General features: G+C 41.2%; 1 protein-coding gene across 1 annotated transcript; it reads right to left on the reverse strand.

Annotated features, from left to right (window-relative positions):
* Nucleotides 1–2,273: 2,273 nt before the first annotated feature.
* Nucleotides 2,274–18,682, reverse strand: LOC139908503 (putative helicase mov-10-B.2). Its single transcript, XM_071895261.2, has 23 exons — nucleotides 18,333–18,682; nucleotides 18,137–18,239; nucleotides 16,786–16,967; nucleotides 16,293–16,389; nucleotides 16,047–16,188; nucleotides 15,556–15,808; nucleotides 15,336–15,449; nucleotides 14,631–14,814; nucleotides 14,267–14,409; nucleotides 13,961–14,137; nucleotides 13,224–13,336; nucleotides 11,955–12,151; nucleotides 11,770–11,867; nucleotides 11,415–11,512; nucleotides 11,220–11,318; nucleotides 10,994–11,096; nucleotides 10,754–10,871; nucleotides 4,821–5,012; nucleotides 4,596–4,673; nucleotides 4,376–4,501; nucleotides 3,493–3,581; nucleotides 3,159–3,271; nucleotides 2,274–3,029 (listed from the first exon to the last, which is right to left on the reverse strand). The coding sequence occupies exons 1-23, from the start codon at nucleotides 18,455–18,457 to the stop codon at nucleotides 2,968–2,970; spliced, it is 3,006 nt and encodes a 1,001-aa protein (XP_071751362.2). The 5' UTR covers nucleotides 18,458–18,682; the 3' UTR covers nucleotides 2,274–2,967.
* Nucleotides 18,683–20,470: the final 1,788 nt, after the last annotated feature.

The raw sequence follows: 20,470 nt of genomic DNA on the forward strand, positions 1-20,470 counted from the left end.
AAAATCTGAGAAAAAGAGAAGAAAGCAGAAAGGATTAAAAACAGGTTTTCTAGGAGCCCTACTTTCTGATGAATGAAAAATAAAGCAAGTTTAAATGAAAATGTAAGGTAAATGTAAGCTCTCAGTTTTGCAAAACACTTGTATTCAAGACTATAAAGTTCACTTTCAGCTTGCAAATTGACCAGTGTCAGCAGATTTGCATAGTGCTTCGGGACTTTTATCATTAACCATGCTGATAAACAGATAGAGGATAGTGTACATTCATGTGTGTGGCATTTCAGTCATAAAAGGCAAGCAACACACTACAGCAGTACTACTACCACACTTGTTCCTCAGTAGTTTGGTAGCTGAACGCCTCTCAATCAATCTACATACAGTATAGCAATGGTATTTGTGTGCAGTCACTTATACAATGTCATTTGAATGATTTGGTAGATGCTTTTCTACACAACACCTACTACCTCTGCCTTACATATCTTTCTATTTGAACCATATGCCTGAAGGAAACAGTCACATCACCAGCAGGATAGTGTGTAGTCTTACCCATCTCATTGTTCATCCTAAATGGGGTAATCCCAATCTCCATCACACACTCATATCTTGGATCCACTTTCTACACAAATAAGCTCTATACAAGTAATTTTTTTTCCCTATCCTTTAGCTCATGATCTAACACCGACACATCTATCAGATAAACTGAGCCCTGCCTGCAGGGAAGACATATCAGAGATGACAGCTGGTAGACACCATTAACATAAAACGTACAGCACATAACAGAATATTCCTGCATGTCTTGTTGAAAACCTCGTCTGGAGGGTATAGGAGAGAGAGGATCTTCAGGCATGGGTGTTTATAGGCACTTAGTAAAAGCTTGTTTCCTGTTGAGACCATGCAGCACATGTTCTAGATATCTTCCTTGTTGGTGGTGAGTTTATTCGTGGAGAGCCTTGCCAGATTCCTGCAGGCTACAGAGAGATATAGAGATTTGTGCTGGCCTAGAGGAGGGCACTACAGGATACTAAGGGCTGCTCTCAATAGGCATACGGTCGACTGGTCCTCTGTTCTGGGTAGGCCAGGCACTAATTGACAGCTGCTCCAACCATTGGTCCTGATACAGTGTTCTGCCTCACAGAAAAAACACAATGTATCATTTTTTTTTGTTTTTACTGAGTGTGCTTAATGGCGTATATCATTGAAACAATTTAATCAATACCCATTTCTTTCCCCACCTAGCCCCTAAAAATGATCTACTCAGCTGAGAAGCCAGAAATCCGTCTACAGCAGGTCTGTAGGTCAACAGGGAAAACAGAAAGTTTGAATAATGTCCTGAACCTCCAAAAAGTCAACTTCTCAATGACGAAGGAAAACTGACAATTTCCCACTGACACACTTGCACTTTTGACAGAGCATTCAATATGGTCCCCTCTCTGCTCAATACATTTCTGATCTGCACCTGGCAGTGCAAGGCCAAAAATTAACCTGCTGTATGGCATTGGGCCATGGGCCAATCACCTCGCCCCTGCTTACACAGGCACTTACCACATCACCATAGACACCAGACTGGCTCTATCTCAGAGATATGAATGATTAAAAGTGACATCATTAATTGTGGCACACATTGTGGACAGGGTCATACAGATTATGTAAGACAATATAAAAAAAATTGTAATCAGCATTCACTCCCTTTGTGTTTTTTTTTTATATGATATACAAGCTCAACTGTTGTGCCAAAACCCATTCAATTATAATACTCCATCAAAAAACCCAACCAAACAAAAAAACAAAACAAACATCACATTTCTAAATAGGCTACTGGTACAAAAATATATTTGTCATTTAATAGGTGTATTTTAATGTTCATGAATAAATTACATTGTATTCAGTGCCTTATGCCAAGTTAAAAAAAAACTAAATAGGAAAAATTGAGATGGTATCTCACTTTTGTATGGGAACTTTTGTCCTGGTTGAAAGGCTTGTTTTATAGGTTTTGATTCTCCCGAAGCACGGTTGTATTTTAGGATTTCAGGGCACGCACGTAGATAAGCAGGGCAGCATGGGTGTTATAGGGAATAATATGGAACCCATATAACCCAGACAGATAATACAAAAGTACATCAAAACAAAATAACTCTATAGATTAACTGCGGATACAAATATTTAAGGCCTGAGAAACAAAATCATAAAATCGTGAACAGAAGACAAACTTACATTTCTGTAGGCTTGTTATCAATTTGTAACACTGAACAGAAGCACAGAAACAAGGCAACAAAAAGTCAGCAACTGCTGTGGAGTTTATTTAGAATCACGTAATACAACATAAAATATATAACATTACTTATTGCATTTAATAATAGCCTGAGTAGACATCAGTCCAAATCACTTTGGAGAGTCTGTTGTAGGTTCAATGAATAACCAGATGATGATAATACTAATCTAAAGGAACAGTGATGATTGAGCAGTACAAAGTCAAAACTTGTTTATTAGAAAGAGATAACAAGCTAGACTGACAAGATAAACCATTAATCCCATTGGAAGGTAAAACTCATTTTAAAGAATAATTTAAAATTCATTTTAAAAATTAACATCTATTTCTCTTAAATTAATTTCCAGTGGTTTATTTAATTGCATTATAGACTTCATAGGTGTTTGTAGCTGCTAGAAGGTAAACTGATTCCTCTTTGTGAGTGGTGTCAATGCAGTCCATTGCAGAGGCAGCGCTACTCTCAACATGATTCAGTTCACTGGCCTTCCATGCCTTTGGTCCTGTCTCAAAACTTTATGCATAATTACTCTGACATCTTTGATATGTTGAATTTTAGTTGGTTATATTTGTTCACCAAATACTGTCTGTGCCCAAATGTAGAAACCTTCTGACTGTGAGCAAAGTACACAGTGAAGAAATATAACCAATTAAAAAGCAAAATGTATCCTTTAATGCTAAGGATGGGTGTTTGAGGTCTCCTTTTCTCACAGGTCGTTCCTCCACTCGGGGTCCAGCTGCTGCTGAACCATACTCTCTTCAGTCTCCACTGGGGGGCGTAGTTCACAGGAAGGAAGAGGGGAAGGGGGGAAGAAGAAAGATGGAAAAAACCTTAACATCAGTTCAAAATGATCATTATGGAGAGTGATTCTAATGGAAATAAAGATGTGTGTGTCACCTTGAGGCTCAATCTGGATGTACAGGGCAGCAAGTCTGGTTATCACCGCCTCCTCGTCCTCTGCGTGGGAGAATCCAGTGTAGCCTCCTTCGTCTTTACAGTACCGGATAAACCTGGAGAAGAGTAGGGAGGGAGGGAGAGAATGTGAGGCAGAAAAAGAGGGAGAGGGATAAATAATGACACAAAGTTGGGTAGGAAACATATTGCTCTCTTGAGAGCATGACCCGTTTACCCAAAAACATTTTATCACCACAATATCTCCCTTATATCTTTTTAAAAAAATATATATTTTGGTACAAATAAAGTGACAGCAGAACCAAGATGTGGCACCCACCGGGCCCAGACAGGATCTGCATTCAGCACTATGGGGTTTCCGACCACAATCAGCAGGGCTTTGGCTCGAGTCACGGCCACATTGAACCTCTGGCCAAGAAAAGAGTAGAGAGTAAAGTCGCGATTACTGCATTCCATTTAATAGGCTACTCCCACTGTGTCAAAATCAAGTTTATCTAACTTAGTTTCAAACTGCTCTAAACCACTGCTCTAAACAGCAAAAGAGCCTTGTATCCAATCACAGACAAATCCATTGAGCTTGTTGAGTGTACTGGTGAATCAGAGGATTTCACATTATATGACCAATCCCGAGCCGTGCTACTGAACCTGCATGAGCATCTTTTAAGAAGTGTGGATGTCTCATCTGTTTGCGGTAGCCTCCAAAACAATTTGGATGCTAAAAGGAGCAATGTGAAGTTGAAAACATATTTATGTTGATTTATTGATGTTTAAAAGTGGAATTAAGTAATTTCAGTGGTGCACCACCACAATATCGACAAGGCCTCCACAAAACCATAAGTTGGTCAATGTAAAGAAATTGATCTAAATCGATCTCTGATGCACCTGATGTGCCCATCATGTCATGTTTGTTATTTGGAGATGCACAGACCAGCAGCATTGTACTCAATCTGACATTCTACAATTTGCTCCAAAATTGCCTGTGCTAGGAACGGTATTTAAACTGCTCAACACTCAGAGTGTTAACATGAGTGCACACTGGATTTGTTTTGATTGTTATACAGAATACAGTACATGCAGTTGGCAACACAAAATAGGTATTTAATTGCAATTCAATTAATCACAATTACAATATCAAGGGAATCAATCTGCAATTATAATTTTTGTGATAATCGTGCAGCCCTATTGTGTTTGTGACTTCATACCTTCTCATTCTTGACAAAGCCGAGGGTGAACTTTTGGTCAATCTCTACGTATTTGGGGCTGCTGCGAACTGTAGACACCAAAATCACTTTCCTCTCCTGACCTTGGAACTCCTCTACTGAACCAACCTGACACACACATACAGTATATACTTTAAAATGGCAATGACATCACTGGTATATTTCACATGATCTGTAAAGGGTGAAATATTCAGTTGCATACCTTAAGGTATTTCAAGTTCAAGTTCTTCACATTGGATTCTTTCTCCACTTCCACCAGGCCCTTACGAATTTTCTGCACCTATGTGACACCCAGACAAACAGTTGCCAGCTTTTGATCTACTGTATATATAAATACCCTTTGTACCAAACAAATGTGTAACAATAAACTGAATTGCAGTATTATGTGTGTTCATGTGTCTGAAGGGCAATGAAAGTCTATTCCCACCTGTTTCCTGTAGGGGGCGATGATACCTATGTCTCTGGCTGAAATGGTACCCGAGCCCTTCTTGCCGTGCATCTGCAGCAGTTTCTTCACGTAGCCCATCATCACCTCCACCTCCGCTATGTTGAAGAATGAGGGACTGCTGGCCTCACGCTCGTCACGACCCGTCACCCCATGGAAGATCACCGGGAAGTCCTGAGAGAGAAGAAGTTTGGTACGAAAAGCGGCATTTTGGCCAAAAATTAGTATTATATATCATCGGAAGGCTCTTGCTGAATTCCATCTGATGGTCAAAAGAACACATTTATAACCATAAATAAAATTGGCATAAAGGGGAAAATCCCAAACCCCTGATTAAATGTGGTGCAGAAAGGGTGTAACTGTACCTAGCTGTAGCTTTTTATGGAATATACATTTTCTGAATCTTAATCGTTGTAAAAGTATGGATGTTAGGTTCTGAATAAAGGGCAGTTTATAGTACAGCGATTTATGATTGTAACCACCGGCGATGATCATATTCTATCGTCGGTCGCAATGACATGTTGTTTATACTTCCAGCGACAGGCGATGTGTCATTGTTGCGATGGTCGTTGCGCCCATCGCTGAGACTTAAATTGGATTGAACTTTGACCCCATCGTTGGCTCAGCTGTCATGACAACATTATGGAACTCTCTTATCCTAACGTCGATTAATTCTCTGAGCTCAAATTAAACTGTAATCAACAGCTCTGGAAGACCATACTTTTGTACAAAAAGTAATAAATACAATAAATAAGTAATAAATGGGCAGATTACAAAGATGGAATTAAAAAGGCAAATTCCTGGGCAGCAGGACCGCCACCAATGGTTTGTCACAGCTGTTTAGCCTGGATAATCATTGCTAGCTAATGTTAGTTTGCAGACAGATTGAAACAATTTAATTTGAAATGTTTGAATCAAGCATGAACATAATAAAATATAAGCTTCTCTATCCAACCCATGAGAAATCATGTCAACCTGACGAGTGCAAAAGCGCCTCTAGATGGCAGTATGCACACACTGATACTCCCGTTCCTGTCTTAGTAAAAGCCAAAAGCCCATTCGACAACACAGAGTAGACTGTAGACTAAAATGTACAGAGACAATTTATGCTATTTATCTAGACCAGAATAAAGAAAACAGATTTACTTGAATGAAACTTCTGCTTTCTGCCCGATCAGACGCTCTCTGCTTTGCTCCTTGCCTGCTTATCTATTTTTGGCAATATTTTCCTGTTTTTCCTGCTGCACTGCTCAAAACTATGAGTGGGGGTTCCTGTTAACAACTAATTCTACAGGATTAAAGTGATCAGAGGTCGTGATCACTTACTTTCAAACTTTTTTCCAGATAGTTAACTGCAGTGTGGTCTGTGGATAACACATGGCTCCCCTCGGATCAGAGTCTTCAAGATGCACGGACTGCTTTCGACTGTTACAGAAGATTGCTGTACTTGAAACCAGGATTCTCGAATTGGAAAAAGCTGGAGAACCTCATGACACACTACAAATGTCTCCTATCGGTGAGCTGATACAACCTAGCACAGCTAAGCAGGCTCCAAATGAAGAATTGTGTATAAATGATACTATAACTTTTCCAAAGCTTGGTAAAAAAGTACAAGGAAAGCCCTCTGAGAATAAAGAGAATACTAACTGCTGGCAGTTAGTATTCTCTTTTGGCGCAAAGCCCAAGAATAAAAGCAGAACCGTAGTCCAGCATGGAACACAGCTAAGGAAGCCAGCTCATTCGACACCGGGCACCTGCACCAGCAGACGGCCAACTAAAGATGCAAAAAATCAGAGACTGCAGTCACCATCAACCTTACGACTGGAGAACAGGTTTGAACCGGTACAATATCTGCATGAATTAGAAATTGAAACAGAAGGCACTGCTGACCAGCTGCACAAGAGAGAACAAAGACGGATTATGGTGCGCACAGAGGGAGAAAGACCAAAAAAAGTTCACTCAGTCAAAGGACTGTGGCCCCCCCATCGGATCAAGCGAGCGAGCCGTTCACTCTTATTGTGGGAGACTCCGCTATCAGAGACATTTGCGTTTCCCAGGCGCAATGGTCGGTGACATCAATGATAAAATCCCCCTGACATTGTCTGATCATCCAAGAGTAAATCAAATCATTGTTCATGTGGGGACAAATGATACTCGCAGAGAGCAGTCAGAGCTGCTAAAGCAGGACTTTATGAAATTGTTTGACAGACTTGGCCAACTAAAGATTAAGTAATTTATCAGTGGTCCCCTACCAACAGTGGACAGAGAAATCAACAAGTTCAGCAGACTCCTAGCACTGAACTTCAATCTGTTCTGGGGACGCAAAAACCTTTTCAAACCTAATGGCCTACATCCAAACAGATTAGGGGTGAAACTACTAATGGGGAATCTTCACTACTCCCTTCATCTCCCATCTGCCCCCTGCCCTAATGCGCTGCAGTCCCGATATCAGCAGCCCAAGGTCAACCACACTGAGTTGCCTCCTGTCTATCCACAACAAACAGATCAGCAGCACTCTCAGAGCCAGGATATTCCATGTGACCTGCCAGAGCCATTGGACAACAACTGTCGGCCCCTGTCTTTCCAGTCCTCCAGATCATCCTCCCCCCTTTCCCCTGCTTTTTCCCTCTCCTTTCTCCCACCGGCGCTCATCTAGGGTTCACCGACAAAATGGAAGAACTCGTTGATGCTGGGATCAAACTCACCTCCGACCCATTGCCCGCTCCTTCCTATGTAGCACCCTTCCACACTCAAAGCTGTGCCCCCCAGCTCCATCTCTCCCCCCCGGTCAAGACACCGAAGAACTTACTTACCACAGAACTTACATTACAGGGAGGAAATTTTTCATCTGTCTTGGAGATCATGTATCAGAGAAACATGATCTAACTTCTGGTGTTGCACAAGCAGCTGTCTTGGTCCCCTGCTTTTCTCACTATACATGCTTCCATTAGATGATATTATCAGAGAGCATAATGTCAATTTCCATAGCTATGCTGATGATACACAACTATACATTTCTGTAGAGCCAAATCATGCAGATGCCTTAAGCTCCCTCACTACTTGTCTATTGGCTATCAATGACTGGATGAACACAAATTTCTTAAAACTGAATGAAGATAAGACAGAAATACTTTTGGTAAGCCCAAAATCCCTCGATCAAATCAAAAGTAACAAGCCTGGGTGTTATCTTGGATCCTGATCTAAATTTTAATTCCCATATAAACAAGGTGACCAGAACAGCATTCTTTCATCTTACAAATATTGCCAAGGTGCGGCCCTTCCTAACCCAGAAAGATGCTGAAAAGCAAGTAGACTGGACTACTGCAATGCCCTCTTTACCAGCATCCCTAAAAAGTCTATTGAGAGGCTTCAGCTTATCCAGAACTCTGCAGCTAGACTTTTAACAAAAACAAGGAAGCAAGAGCATATCACTCCGGTTTTAGCTACATTGCACTGGCTCCCAGTATCCTTTAGATTTACTTATATATAAAGCTCTTAATGGCTTAGGACCGGCCTACATTACAGAATCCCTGCTGTTCTACATTCCATCAAGAGCCCTCAGGTCTTCTACTGCTGGTTTGTTAGAAGTACAAAACCCCACTCAAAAGAAGATTGGGGATGCAGCCTTTTTTAACTATGCTCCTAAACTGTGGAACACCCTGCCAAAGAATATTAGAGAGGCGGGCTCTGTAAGCATTTTCAAACGACTGCTAAAAATGTATCTTTTCAGCTTAGCTTTTAAATAGCCTTCGTTTCAGTTCAGGATCCCAACAGAGCTGACACGGGCAAGTACGAATTTTCATTCGTCTTGGCCGGGTAATGCTTACTTGCACATGAGTGAACACTATATGTGGGGGGGACAGAGCTTTACCCTGTATGATTCTCATCCATCTGTGGATGGTGAGGTTTCACTGAAACTCATTATAAGGGGGTTTCTAAGCTCCGGTGTTTCCGGGAGGTCTGTTCTAGTGAAACTTATTGTCTACTGAAACTTTGACCAAGAGGAGAATCTATGATTCTCGTCTGCCTTAGGCAGTGAGATCTGACATAAATATCAGATCAAGAGTAGGTGGACAGGGGATAAGAAAATTAAAGAAAAACATATGGGTTCACTCACAATGTGCATCTAAAAGTGGGAGTATTTGTTGTGTTCTTTTATCTTTCTATTTGACTTAATTTGATTATTTTAATGCAATGCATTTTGCTTGTTCTTTTATATGAATTTTATCTTTTTATCTGTCTTTTATCTGCCTTCTATTGATGTAAAGCACTTTGAGCTGCATGTTGTGTATGAAAGGTGCTATACAAATTAAGGTTATTATTATTAGCTATTATTATTAAATAGAAAGAGGGAAAAATAACATTGCAAAAGCAGTTACATAACATGTTATTAGGCTATTCTGCAGACTGGTTTACAAACTGTATTATTATTATTTTCCTTTCAAATGGTTAAATTTTGCAATTAAAAAAATATATATTTCGTTACATGGCGTTATTAAAAGCAGACTGCAGTAGCTGGTTGACGCGCGGTGGAGGCTGTAGGCTCCGACTGGCTCAGAACGGACACAACAGTAAACTTCACAACTTGGGAATATTTGCATTACTTTGAACTGATGGAAGAAAAGGGTAAGATCATTATTGTTACCGGTTACATCTGAGAACTGAAAGCACTTGCCAATGTGTTGTGAGCGCTATCCACTGTTAATTTTTTAGACCAGACATGATTAATCAAGGCTGCCTCTGTCAGTCCCTCCAGGAAATTGTGATTTTGCGACCGCAATAATTAACGCAAATTCAAGAAATCTCCGCAATATTTGCGAGAGCTTGCAGTCTTGCAAAATTGCCGCAACTTTCCCGCATGAAATGGCCAAATCAACAGACCATGGTGATTTGGACCAATTGTCGCATTTCGTGTCGTGGTAACTTACGTCATCGCAGCGCGCATTCAGGTGGAAGATGAACAAAACTCACCTGCCAACAAAAATTACTGCCATAGACCGTGCAAAACAAAACAAAACAAAACCAGTGCTGCAAGAATCGAGGTGAGTGCAAAATTCAAGCTCTTTCTAAGAGTTAATAGCTTAAACGGAGAATGGGAGAGAGTAGGGGGAGGCTGTGTGTGAGAGAGAGAGAGAGAGTGTGTGTGTGTGTGAGAGAGAAAAAACTTTTTTTTTCCTTTGCTTGCAATTTTTCCCAATTCCTACAATTTTACCGCAAAAAGAGCACATAAAACCCCACAAATTGTATCGCAATTTTTGAGAAAAGCAGCTGCAAAATGAAGCATTTTTGGCCGCAGTAATCACAAAAAAACTCAATGAAATCCTGGTGGGACTGCTCTGTGATCTTACAAGTTTACCATAAAGACGATCAGACCCCGAATAAATGAAAGCTGCTTGTTTTAGACAGTAGATAACAGCAGTGTACTCGGTGATGATTTCTATACGAGTGAGAACATCACCAGAAGACATAAAGGCTGTGAAGTTTTTAAGGGGGTAACTTGAAAACACTCGACTGAGTTCCTTTTAATAAAGACTAACTTAGTAAAGTAACTAGTTGCTATTTAGAACTATAGTAACAAAGTAAAGTAACTAGATGATGAGAGCAAATGACTGAACCTCTGTGATGCGTTCTATAATCGCTCTAGTGTTTATACTTTTTATGAGCGACGGCGTCCAAAATCAAAGTTGAGCGATGATGGAATGTTGGTGACTTTGTAGCGATGTCCATCGGGCGATCATAAATCGCTGTACTATAAACTGCCCTTAAGAAAGATGCAATTATTTAAAGTTTTGTTTCTGCTCTGCTATAGAAAATTAGGAAAAAGTCACTTGCGCCCCTCTAAACATTTCTAGTGCAGGTGTATCGTTGGGTGCTTTCATGTTTCCTGTTTGTGTGTGTTTGGTGGAATTTGTTACCCTCTTGGGCAGGTATTCCCATCTGCACAAGGAGTTGCGGATCATTTCATCAGCGCAATACTGGAGCTCTCCGTCATAGAAGAGCTCGTTGGGAATCTTCAGAATGGCAGGATGGGACCTGAGAGGACAAAGGATGAAAAGAAAAGCACATTTAGTTTAGAAGATGAGTCCAGAAAAATCGAATTCGTAATTTCTGTCAAGGAGTGACAATAAGAAACAGTAACCGTAACTACTACACACCTGTAGTTACGCAGCAGTTTGGTTACAAAGCGGTTGTTGAACGTCCCCTCATCCTTCTGGTACAGAGAGAAATCATTCATCAGACGCTCCAACAGGGACACACCTGCAGACAGCAAAGCCTTTTAAGATCACCAGTTAGATCACCAGCAGAATTATGTTAGTGTATCTGAACTGCAATGGAGGTATGCAGAAGGAACTGTGTGTGTGTGTGTGTGTCTGTACTTACCCATGCTGTATTTGAGTGCCAGGGGAGACCTGAGAATGGGTCCCAGCTGCTTGGGGTCTCCAGCCAGAACCAACTGACCAGAATCCTCCTGGAGTAGCCCTTTGTTCCATGTATAACATAAGTCAATAACACTTGGAATCAGATACAACAAGATAGACACACCAATAGAAAATACTTTTTTGTTGTTTTCTATACCTGCCAAGGGGACTAAACATTCAGTCTCCACAGCATGTCCTGCCTCGTCCACAAACACATGAGTGAAATGTCCTGTAGGAATGTTTCCTGTAACCAGCCTATAGAGATCAGAGACAATACATTATAGTACACTTACTTTTGCTGAGGATCAGTGCATATGATTTGTCTAAGAAAAACATTCTATAGTCTGTTAGCATTTGGCACAAATTTATAGCTGGCTGTTAGTATTTTGGCTGTTAAAATTTAGGCAGAGATTGTAAACAGTGTAACTACTAAAGCAGCTAATAGTGGTTTGCCATCTTCTTTTTGGTGTCATGCAAGTGAGGAAAAATGCACTGTAAGGGTCATTTGCTACCTTCCAGCGGTTAACAGGGTGGTGACCATGATCTTATACTTCATCAGCTCCTCTTTAGCAGGAAAAACGTATGTGTCCCCTACCAGGTTAGAGCATGCCTGTGAAAATACATACACCAGATTGTCCACATACACAAACCTCAAAAAATCACAGTGACTATGAATAAAAGAGTGTCAGGCACTGACCTTTAGCTCATCAGGAACAAATTTAGGTTCCCGGCTGCTGGCGTACATGCGGAACACCTTACGCTCCTCCACATGGTCCAGAATCTTCTTACAGAGCAGATCAGCGGCGCTGTTGGAGGGAGCACAGGCCAGGATGTGGCAGGAGGCCTGGATCTTTTCTATCTGCTTGATGGCCTCCACCAGAGTCACCGTTTTGCCTGACCAATACAAACAAGCATCAGCTTGGTATAAAAGCATTACTGTAACTGGCAATAAAATCCAGGGTTTCACATACATAGACAAGTTTGTGGCGGCCTGCCACAATATAAGCACTCACTGCCACAAAACGTTTTTGTTTGTTTTTTTTACTGTTAAATTGTAGAACTGCGTGTAGCGCATTGAGTCACTCAGCCCCTACTTGCTCCGCGTGCTCTCTTGCTCTGTCTCTGTCGCTCTCTCTCGCTCTTTGTCGCGCTCTCTCTCTGTTGCTCTCTGTCGCTCTCTCTCTCTCTCTGTTGCTCTCTCTGTCGCGCTCTCTCTGTCACTCACTCTCTCTGTCGCTCGCTCTCTCTCTCTGTTGCTCTCTCTGTCGCGCTCTCTCTCTCTCTACGGACCCATCTGGTCTGTGCACCTCCCATTGCTCACATGGGCGTAAGGGATATTTTGGGGGGTTTCTGAGATTAACACGCTGTATAGCTGCTAGTCAGTATCCAGTGGACTGGATGTGGACTGATAACATTAATATTAACTTTTTAACTCTGACTGAATGTTTGCTCCCTCAATCCAGATTAGGAAGGAAGGAAGGAAAAGGACTCATCCTGAGGAGGAGCAGGGACAGTCTGGACCAGAAGTAGCTGCTAAGCAGTAAAACAGAGTAGATAATGTAATGTCAAATGCTAGTAATTTAACGATGTAAAAAATGGACAGGCCCTAAACAGTGCTAAAATGGATGACATGACAGCTCATAAATGACAGGAAATGGAGGTATTCCTTTAAAAGTTGAGACGTGTAAGAAAGTTGAACAGCCCCGGCCCTGCCCCTGCCCCCGAGCAACTCACCTACCACCACAAATAGATTTGAATTCTGTGGGAAACACTGAAATCATTCCACATGATCAGTATTACCACCACTTGCACTGCATTTCTGGCTGTGGTGAAATGACCGGTTGGTAGGATGTTAATTCTGCTCAAAACCAAATACCTTAAAGACTATAACCCTGGCGAGGACCAAGAGGAAGTAGTATGCTGTTAGTGAAGCATTTACATACACAACCACACACACATGCTGTACCTGTGCCAGGTGGGCCAAACACCAGGTAAGGGGCAGGTTTGGAGGAGCCAGCTACAATGTTTTGTACAGCCTCATACTGCTCTGGGTTCTTCTCCAGGTGTGCATCAAACAGCCTACAAAGAGGAAGGTAGAGGCTGAATGATCAGGGCTGAATGAGACTTAGAGGGAGTCTGTGGCTACGTTTACACACTTACACGTTTACATCCAGTTAAGAACGCACTCACACAGCGTTATGGTTACACTTTGATGTCAATAAAAAACATGGTGGCGAGAAATACTTACTGTTATTACTATTGGGATCATCATTTATTTCTCTCTTTCCCCTGTATTATAAATAACCTACTGCTCAGTCAAAGAGGGTAGCTGGCGGACAAATTTTTTCCATACTTTTTTGCTGGTGGACTGTTTTAACTGTCCTCTACAGGTAAACAGGGATATTATGTAAAATGGCTTATTCATGACAACAGCGATATGCAATCACTAGGTGTAAACTTTAACCAGAGTATGGCCAATAGCAGGGTTACTCTGTGCATGTAAACATAACCAGTGTTGACAACTTGAATATAGCGATCACAAGTGCAGCTCATTTATCATCTTACATTACATGACTTCATCTGTAGAGGGAAGAATACTACCGAGATCTCTGCTGTGAAATAGTCCACACACAGATCTTCCAGAGTACAACCCATGGGAAAGAGGCCTCCCTAGATCCACCCGTCGCTATAGGCATGACTAACCTGAGTGTGGGTAGTGGTGGTTGCTGGTAGAAGGAGGTGGCCACGGCAGGGAACAGCACCTCTCCTAGTCTGTGTTCAGATGCCAGCTCCGCTGCTCTGTGCTGGACACGCATGGTCACACGGTTGACTGTGAACTCAACACTGAACTGCATGCCATCTATAAAGCGGGCCAGCAACCTGCAGTCAAATTCACAGCCAGCTGTGTCAACCTGTGATACTAACGATGACTGATTTGTTTGTTAATAACCAGTCAAAGAAAAATCTATTTTCACATTATTACACATTAGTATATAGACTTGAGCTTACTCTGTGCTGAAGCCCAGTTTGACCTCGTCCAGCAATACACTATGGACATAGCCACGGTACTTCACCCCTTTTTCTCCTTTTGGGCACACCAGCAGCTTATCCCCTCGTAGCACAGATGGACGGTTCTCAGACACACCAGGCACCTGGCAGGTGAAAGAATGAGTGAGAATGATTGGATGGTGAATGCATGAGTGAATATCTGAGTGACTATGTAAGTGACTGAGTGAATGAGTGAGTGCGTGCTTGCTTGATTGAGAATTCAAGCAAGCATCAGAAATAATCATTAAGTGAGTTAATGATTAAGTGACTGACTGGGAATGTGAATGAGCGAGTGGGTGATTGAGCGAGCGTCACACAAATTAACCTTCAGAACGAGAAGTTTCTTGTTGATCAGGTCCCTGAACATGGTGGCATGTTCTTCATCGTCATTAATGGGGATGTTGTATCTCTTGATGTCCACCTGCATCTGAAGCTCCTCTAGATACAGCAGCAGCTCGAACCTCTTAGAGTAGTTCTCCTTACTCATGGGACTCTCCAGCAGGGCCCTTCTACAAAGATAAAAAAAATATATATCTATATAACATATACAGCAGTATGCTATGCATTTTAGAAGAGAAGCTGTGTTGTTTCATAGTTCATGTTCTGTTTTGTGTGCACAATCCATCATCCAAACAGAAATAATCCATCAGTTAACTGAATTCTTTGGATCACAGGGTTTGATTGAAGATGATTTTGGGTTAAATTGGCCCCATTACCTTTACCCCATTACCACTACCTCTCTGAAGGGTCAATGCCTTGGCTGAGGGGGTCAACAGAAATATGCTGTACTGCCACTTATTATAATTAAGGATTAAGGAATTTTCTACAATAGGTAATGAATACAAGAAGAAAACTACACGTTAGCTATGATTATGGCTTAGTATCGTATTTTTCTATACAGCCAGCTGTTTGCTTTTGGCTGTATGATTATGGTATTGTATTATAAATACATTACAATAAAGTCATTTGTGAAAAAAAGACTAAGACTAATTTATGGCGAGTGAATGTGCACAGAAGATGGTGAATTTACCTTGCATCAGGTAAGGAGGTAGGTTGGTTCAGTGACTTCATGAGCTGGTTCATATATGCTGGTATCTTATACTGTTTCAGCTCAACCTCAATTTTAAGGCGCATCACTGATATACTGGTTAGAAGAGACAAAATGGAAAAGGTTGGATGCATCGCAACACGACAACTTTCTAATTTCAAACGCAATTCTATTCCATAATATCTGGAGTGTATTGTGTTACCCTTCAGGTGGCTGCCCATCCACAATAGTGCAAGGAGCTTGGGGAGTCATGGCAGAAATGGAGCGAGGTTTGTAGGGAGCTATGGGGGCCAGCTCCATTCCCAAGGAGGTAACACATTTAGCCTCAATAAAGCGCACAATGTGGAAGGCAGAGGAGGAGGGCAGCAGGTCTGGTTTGAACTCAAAGGCCAGTGTAGCTGGGTAGAAGCCGACCAAGGTAGAGCGGAAGTGAACTTGGATTTCATAGCTAGCACCTGGGGACACAACGTGCATAATAGACGATAACGCTCAGTACATTCATAGTGATCTATTGTCCATAAATCCTGAGTCTAAGTATTACTCTTTCCCACAGGTAGAAGACTTATTTTCATCTCTGATATGAAGACAGAATGGTGAAGATTGAATTTTAGTAATATCCAGTGTATTTTAGTGAGTAAGATTACAATTCTTGCTTGAAAACCAAAATCTCATCTGTGAGTGTATGTGTCTTACCTGGTGCTAGTGAAAGAGGGTTTGCTGGGGTCACTTTGTGTTCATCCTCCAGAGTGAAGTATTTGAGCCAGTAAAGAGAAGCGTAGTAGGTGAAATACACTGGCTTTGTCCCGGTGTTCTCCACATTTAGACATACCACGTACTGTTAAAAAAAAAACAAGCTATTCAGTGGGACTTCACAATTATACCACAACCAGAATCTCTTTATCTGTTCCAGCAGACACTGCACTTTTATATCATGAATACCTCGTCCACGCCTTGCACACACAAGCAAACTCTCCCGTCCTCAAACTCGTGGTCCGAAGTGATACTGATACCATGTTTATCAGAGATGAACCGAGCCCTGGGGGTGTAAAGACCAGAAGTTATTGTATATTAGCGGCAGCAGCGTAGCACAGGGAACAGGGCCATTAACCTTAAATCAAAACACCCGGTTTCAAGCTTTCTGCTGAAAGGCCCTTGAGCAAGACGCTGAATTCCAAGACACTATACCTAACCCTGTGACCTCTGACCTGGAGAGGCACAAGCTTGAAATATGGTTGACTTGAGAGGGTTACGGGTTAAAAAGAGAAAAACAAGAAACTAATGTGAACAAATAATGTTTAATTTTAGAAAAACATAAGCTGCTAACGCGGCACTCTTGCAGTCACAAACAAGGGCGAAAACAAACACTCTTGAAGAACAGGCTATTGGAAGCAGGAGGGATCACAAGGCGCCTCTCATCACTGAGTTCTCTTACTTGTCCATCTTGAGTCTGTTCATCAGGAGACTGGCCAATTTCCTTCGGGCTCGAACCCCCGTCTCTGCTCCATCAGGGGAGGTGGAGTCCTGTACTGGCCCGGGACCGGATGCTCCATCCTGGACAGGCGCTGGCTGCTGGCCCCTGCCTGAGTGCCACTGGTCCTGATACATAGCTTTAACCTGCAGGGAGGATCCACTTCCATGGGTTATGTGAATCTCAGTCTTGGAACTCACTGCCAAGTCCATTCGCTTGCCCCTTTTTAGTCTCCTGCCTTATGATTTGTATTGGCAGAAGTGTTCTTCTTCTGTACTTTGGGGTATTCAGTGTTCTGATCAAACCCCATCACTATTGTTTACTAATCAAACCCCATCTTAAGATGGGGTTTGATTAGTAAACAATAGGATGGGTTGCTAAAACCCCTCCACGTTCCCTTTAAAGGCACTAAGAAAAACCAAAGCAACCCATGAATGATGTGAGACTAGTTTTGAGCCAGATTGTGGCAACAACCAAAATTCCTATTAGGTGGGAGGCAAGTTTCAGCATATGTACAAAATGTAATGACAGTAACTGAAACAGTGCAGGCAAAGTGCTTGTTGAAAGTCTTCATTTACATGCTGTAGCACCACCTTTAGGCCAATCATTATATTTGCTTTCCCAAATTCATTTGAATGTTTCAGCTAGACTTTCTTCTATTGTAAACAAAAACTATCCCCACACATATAGACTACACAGAAACCTGATCCTTTAATACCTAAGTAGTGCAGCGCACGCGTGCACACACACACACACACACACATGCACACACACACACAGTTATGTAAAAAAAAAAGTATTATTATTATCTTTATTCAGTTGTATTTAGATGCTATGGCAATACTGTTTATCTGACATACCAATAAAGCATATTCAGTTGACTCATCCACCGAAGTTGTGTCATAATTGGAACATGAGCCTAAATATAACAAAGATCAGTGTCTGTTTCCCCTTGACTCATTTAACAGGGGGGAAATTACCACAGCTGGGAAATTGCTACCACTAAATGAAAATCAATGGAAATAAACAGAAAATATAAGTTTGTTGGATCCCTAATTATTGTCCAAATTGTAATATTGAGATAGTTTTGTGTTTGCCAAAATGGCTGTACCACGAAGATACAGTATCAAGGAATAATCTGTGCCATGTAGGTGTCATTTCTCCAGCTAAAACAGTGGATTTAGAAGATGAGACCCACATAATTAACTTTGTAACAACATCCACTGTTCTGTCAGACTTCTGTATGGACCTGTCAAACAAACAGGTATAGGGACATTTTTTGGTGCACAGGCCTACAATAAACAGAAGTGCTCACCTTGGAGTTGAAGCGGACTTTCCCATGATAGTATTTTACTTTCTGAGACACTTTCAGAGCATAGAGGACTCGACCGAAGTTTGGATCTTTGAGTCCTGCATTCCTGAAATAAACATAAAAAAGAGATACCATAAGAATGAGTTGTTATAAGCTCTGTCATATCTCCAGAGCTAATGCAAAATCAAGAGGAACTCACCTGTTCCTGAACTCAGCGTTGTAAATGTCTCTGAGCTGACTTCTGTCTGTAATGGATGCTCGATTTGTCTCTTTCAAAAACTCAAAGAAGTCAAGTCCAACTTGGCAGTTTAAAGTTACACTCATATTAATAATACTCGAGGATCAATATGATCGAAGTTACTGAAACACGGAAACGTCCTGGCAATTCGCTTGAATAGGATGTACTGCTGCTATATATATAGCGCTACAACTCAACGACGGGCTATGCCAATTCCTAGGAAATCCTACAAACTGGTTTTGGTTTTCTATTCCTTGGCATTCTAGTTGGGCAGTCTCTCTTTCCTGTCAATTGTAAAACAGAGCTACTAAACCGCGCTGGAGAGGCGATTTACAGCGAGTGCACCCACGCAGCCATTTAATCCAGAGAAACGAAACTTAAGGCTCAAGTCAAACTATAAACAGGTTTGGTTGAAATGATGACTCCGTCAAGAGCGGGTCAGCATAAATTCACCACGTCTGGGTTTATGCGACTATTTTGGCTACTAGTACAGTTGAAAATCCATGTTTTAGCCTATGAATATCCTCTGTGTAAACAAACAAAATAACCTAACCAAAAATCACTATAATATTCATATGACATTCCCTGGGATTCAGAAGTTATTGTACTTTATGGTATTTCTAATGGTATCACTATAATATTCCTTTTTTAAGTTAGGGTTAGGGTTACAAAAGTACAAAAGGTACTTTACAGTAGGCTATCGTGTAGGCTATTATGCCATTAGGGTGCTATAGTTCATTTTCAGATGGATAATAACAATAATAATAATAATATCTGGCACTTCGTAATTCAACGCCTTCTTGTAAAATGAGAAGATTGGCATTTGTATTAACAGTTTGTATTAACAGTATTAATAGTTCACCCAAAATATTAAATGTCAGTCATTATCTACTCACCCCCATGTCAGTCGTAGGACCACCAAACACACAGCAATGTAGCTCCCGTAGTTCCATCTCAGCCTTCTCCCAAACTAAGTTTTTACAGCTATGTCCATCAAATATCTTTAAACAGCTTGTGCAGAATAATCGTTTTGTAGACAATTAGCATTAACAAAATCGACTGTACCTCCATGTTATTATCGTGTTATATTATAAAATTATTATAGCTTTAATGCTAGAGGTTTTCTACCGGGGTGAAGTTAGTTTGAAGTTTGATATTCACCCGGTGATATGCCGGTGACAGTCCAGCAATAGTCTGGCCGTGGCCTGAACAAACGCGCGCAGAGTTCTTGACCCAAACCAGACACACAGCGCGCTCTCCTGTTAACGTTACTGAAAACGCGACTTTTCTACACACTACAGAATCAAACAACGACAGAAAATACACTGCTCTGTGTTGGAATTTAGTTTTAGGTCTGCGGTGAATTTCTGGTTAAATTTTGTAATTGGCTCACCAACTAGCTTAGCTGCTTAGCTAGCTAACGCTAACGTTACTTTATTGGTAGCTAGCTAACGTAGGTTTTACTCGCTCTAAGATAACTAGCTAACTTGCACATTTTAGCTGTTATTTGAGTGTATATTAGCATATGTGGTATAATTTCGTAATCTTTTTTTAATGTGTTGCTCGAAGCTAATTGTAAACTAGTTAACTGGTGTCAACCAGAGCCATTGTGTAATAAGTGTTAACCTAGATATTACCAACCGCTATTTGAGTGTATCTTCTTGGATGTTTTGTGGTACATTTGTTTCTTATTACAGACAGAACCCAGAGCCAACTTTCAGATAACATTTTCCTTAGGTCTGTTGTGTAACTAATATCTACTCCTGCTGACCCGTTTGCCAAATGTGAATGCTCTGCTGTTGTTGCCGCCCGCCCCAGCTTCATCCAGAGGAGACGCCCACAGCTGCCCTAGCAGGTAAAGGATGTGGGCCATAAAATTGTGCCCACATTATATAAGAGGAATATGTGAGCCAATTTGTCATTTTAAATTGACAGGCCTCTTGGCAGGCTGTATTACCGACCTATTGTTGGTCATTGTTGTTGGTCATGCATGCATGACAGTATGTATGACCTAGAATAGATGTGTTTGGAAACGTTTTAATGTTTAGTTTTGAAAATAACTTATGTTTATTTGAAAACAATTTGTGTTGTTTTGAGTT

This window comes from Centroberyx gerrardi, chromosome 14 (assembly GCF_048128805.1).
Source record: "Centroberyx gerrardi isolate f3 chromosome 14, fCenGer3.hap1.cur.20231027, whole genome shotgun sequence".
Lineage (NCBI taxonomy): Eukaryota > Metazoa > Chordata > Actinopteri > Beryciformes > Berycidae > Centroberyx > Centroberyx gerrardi.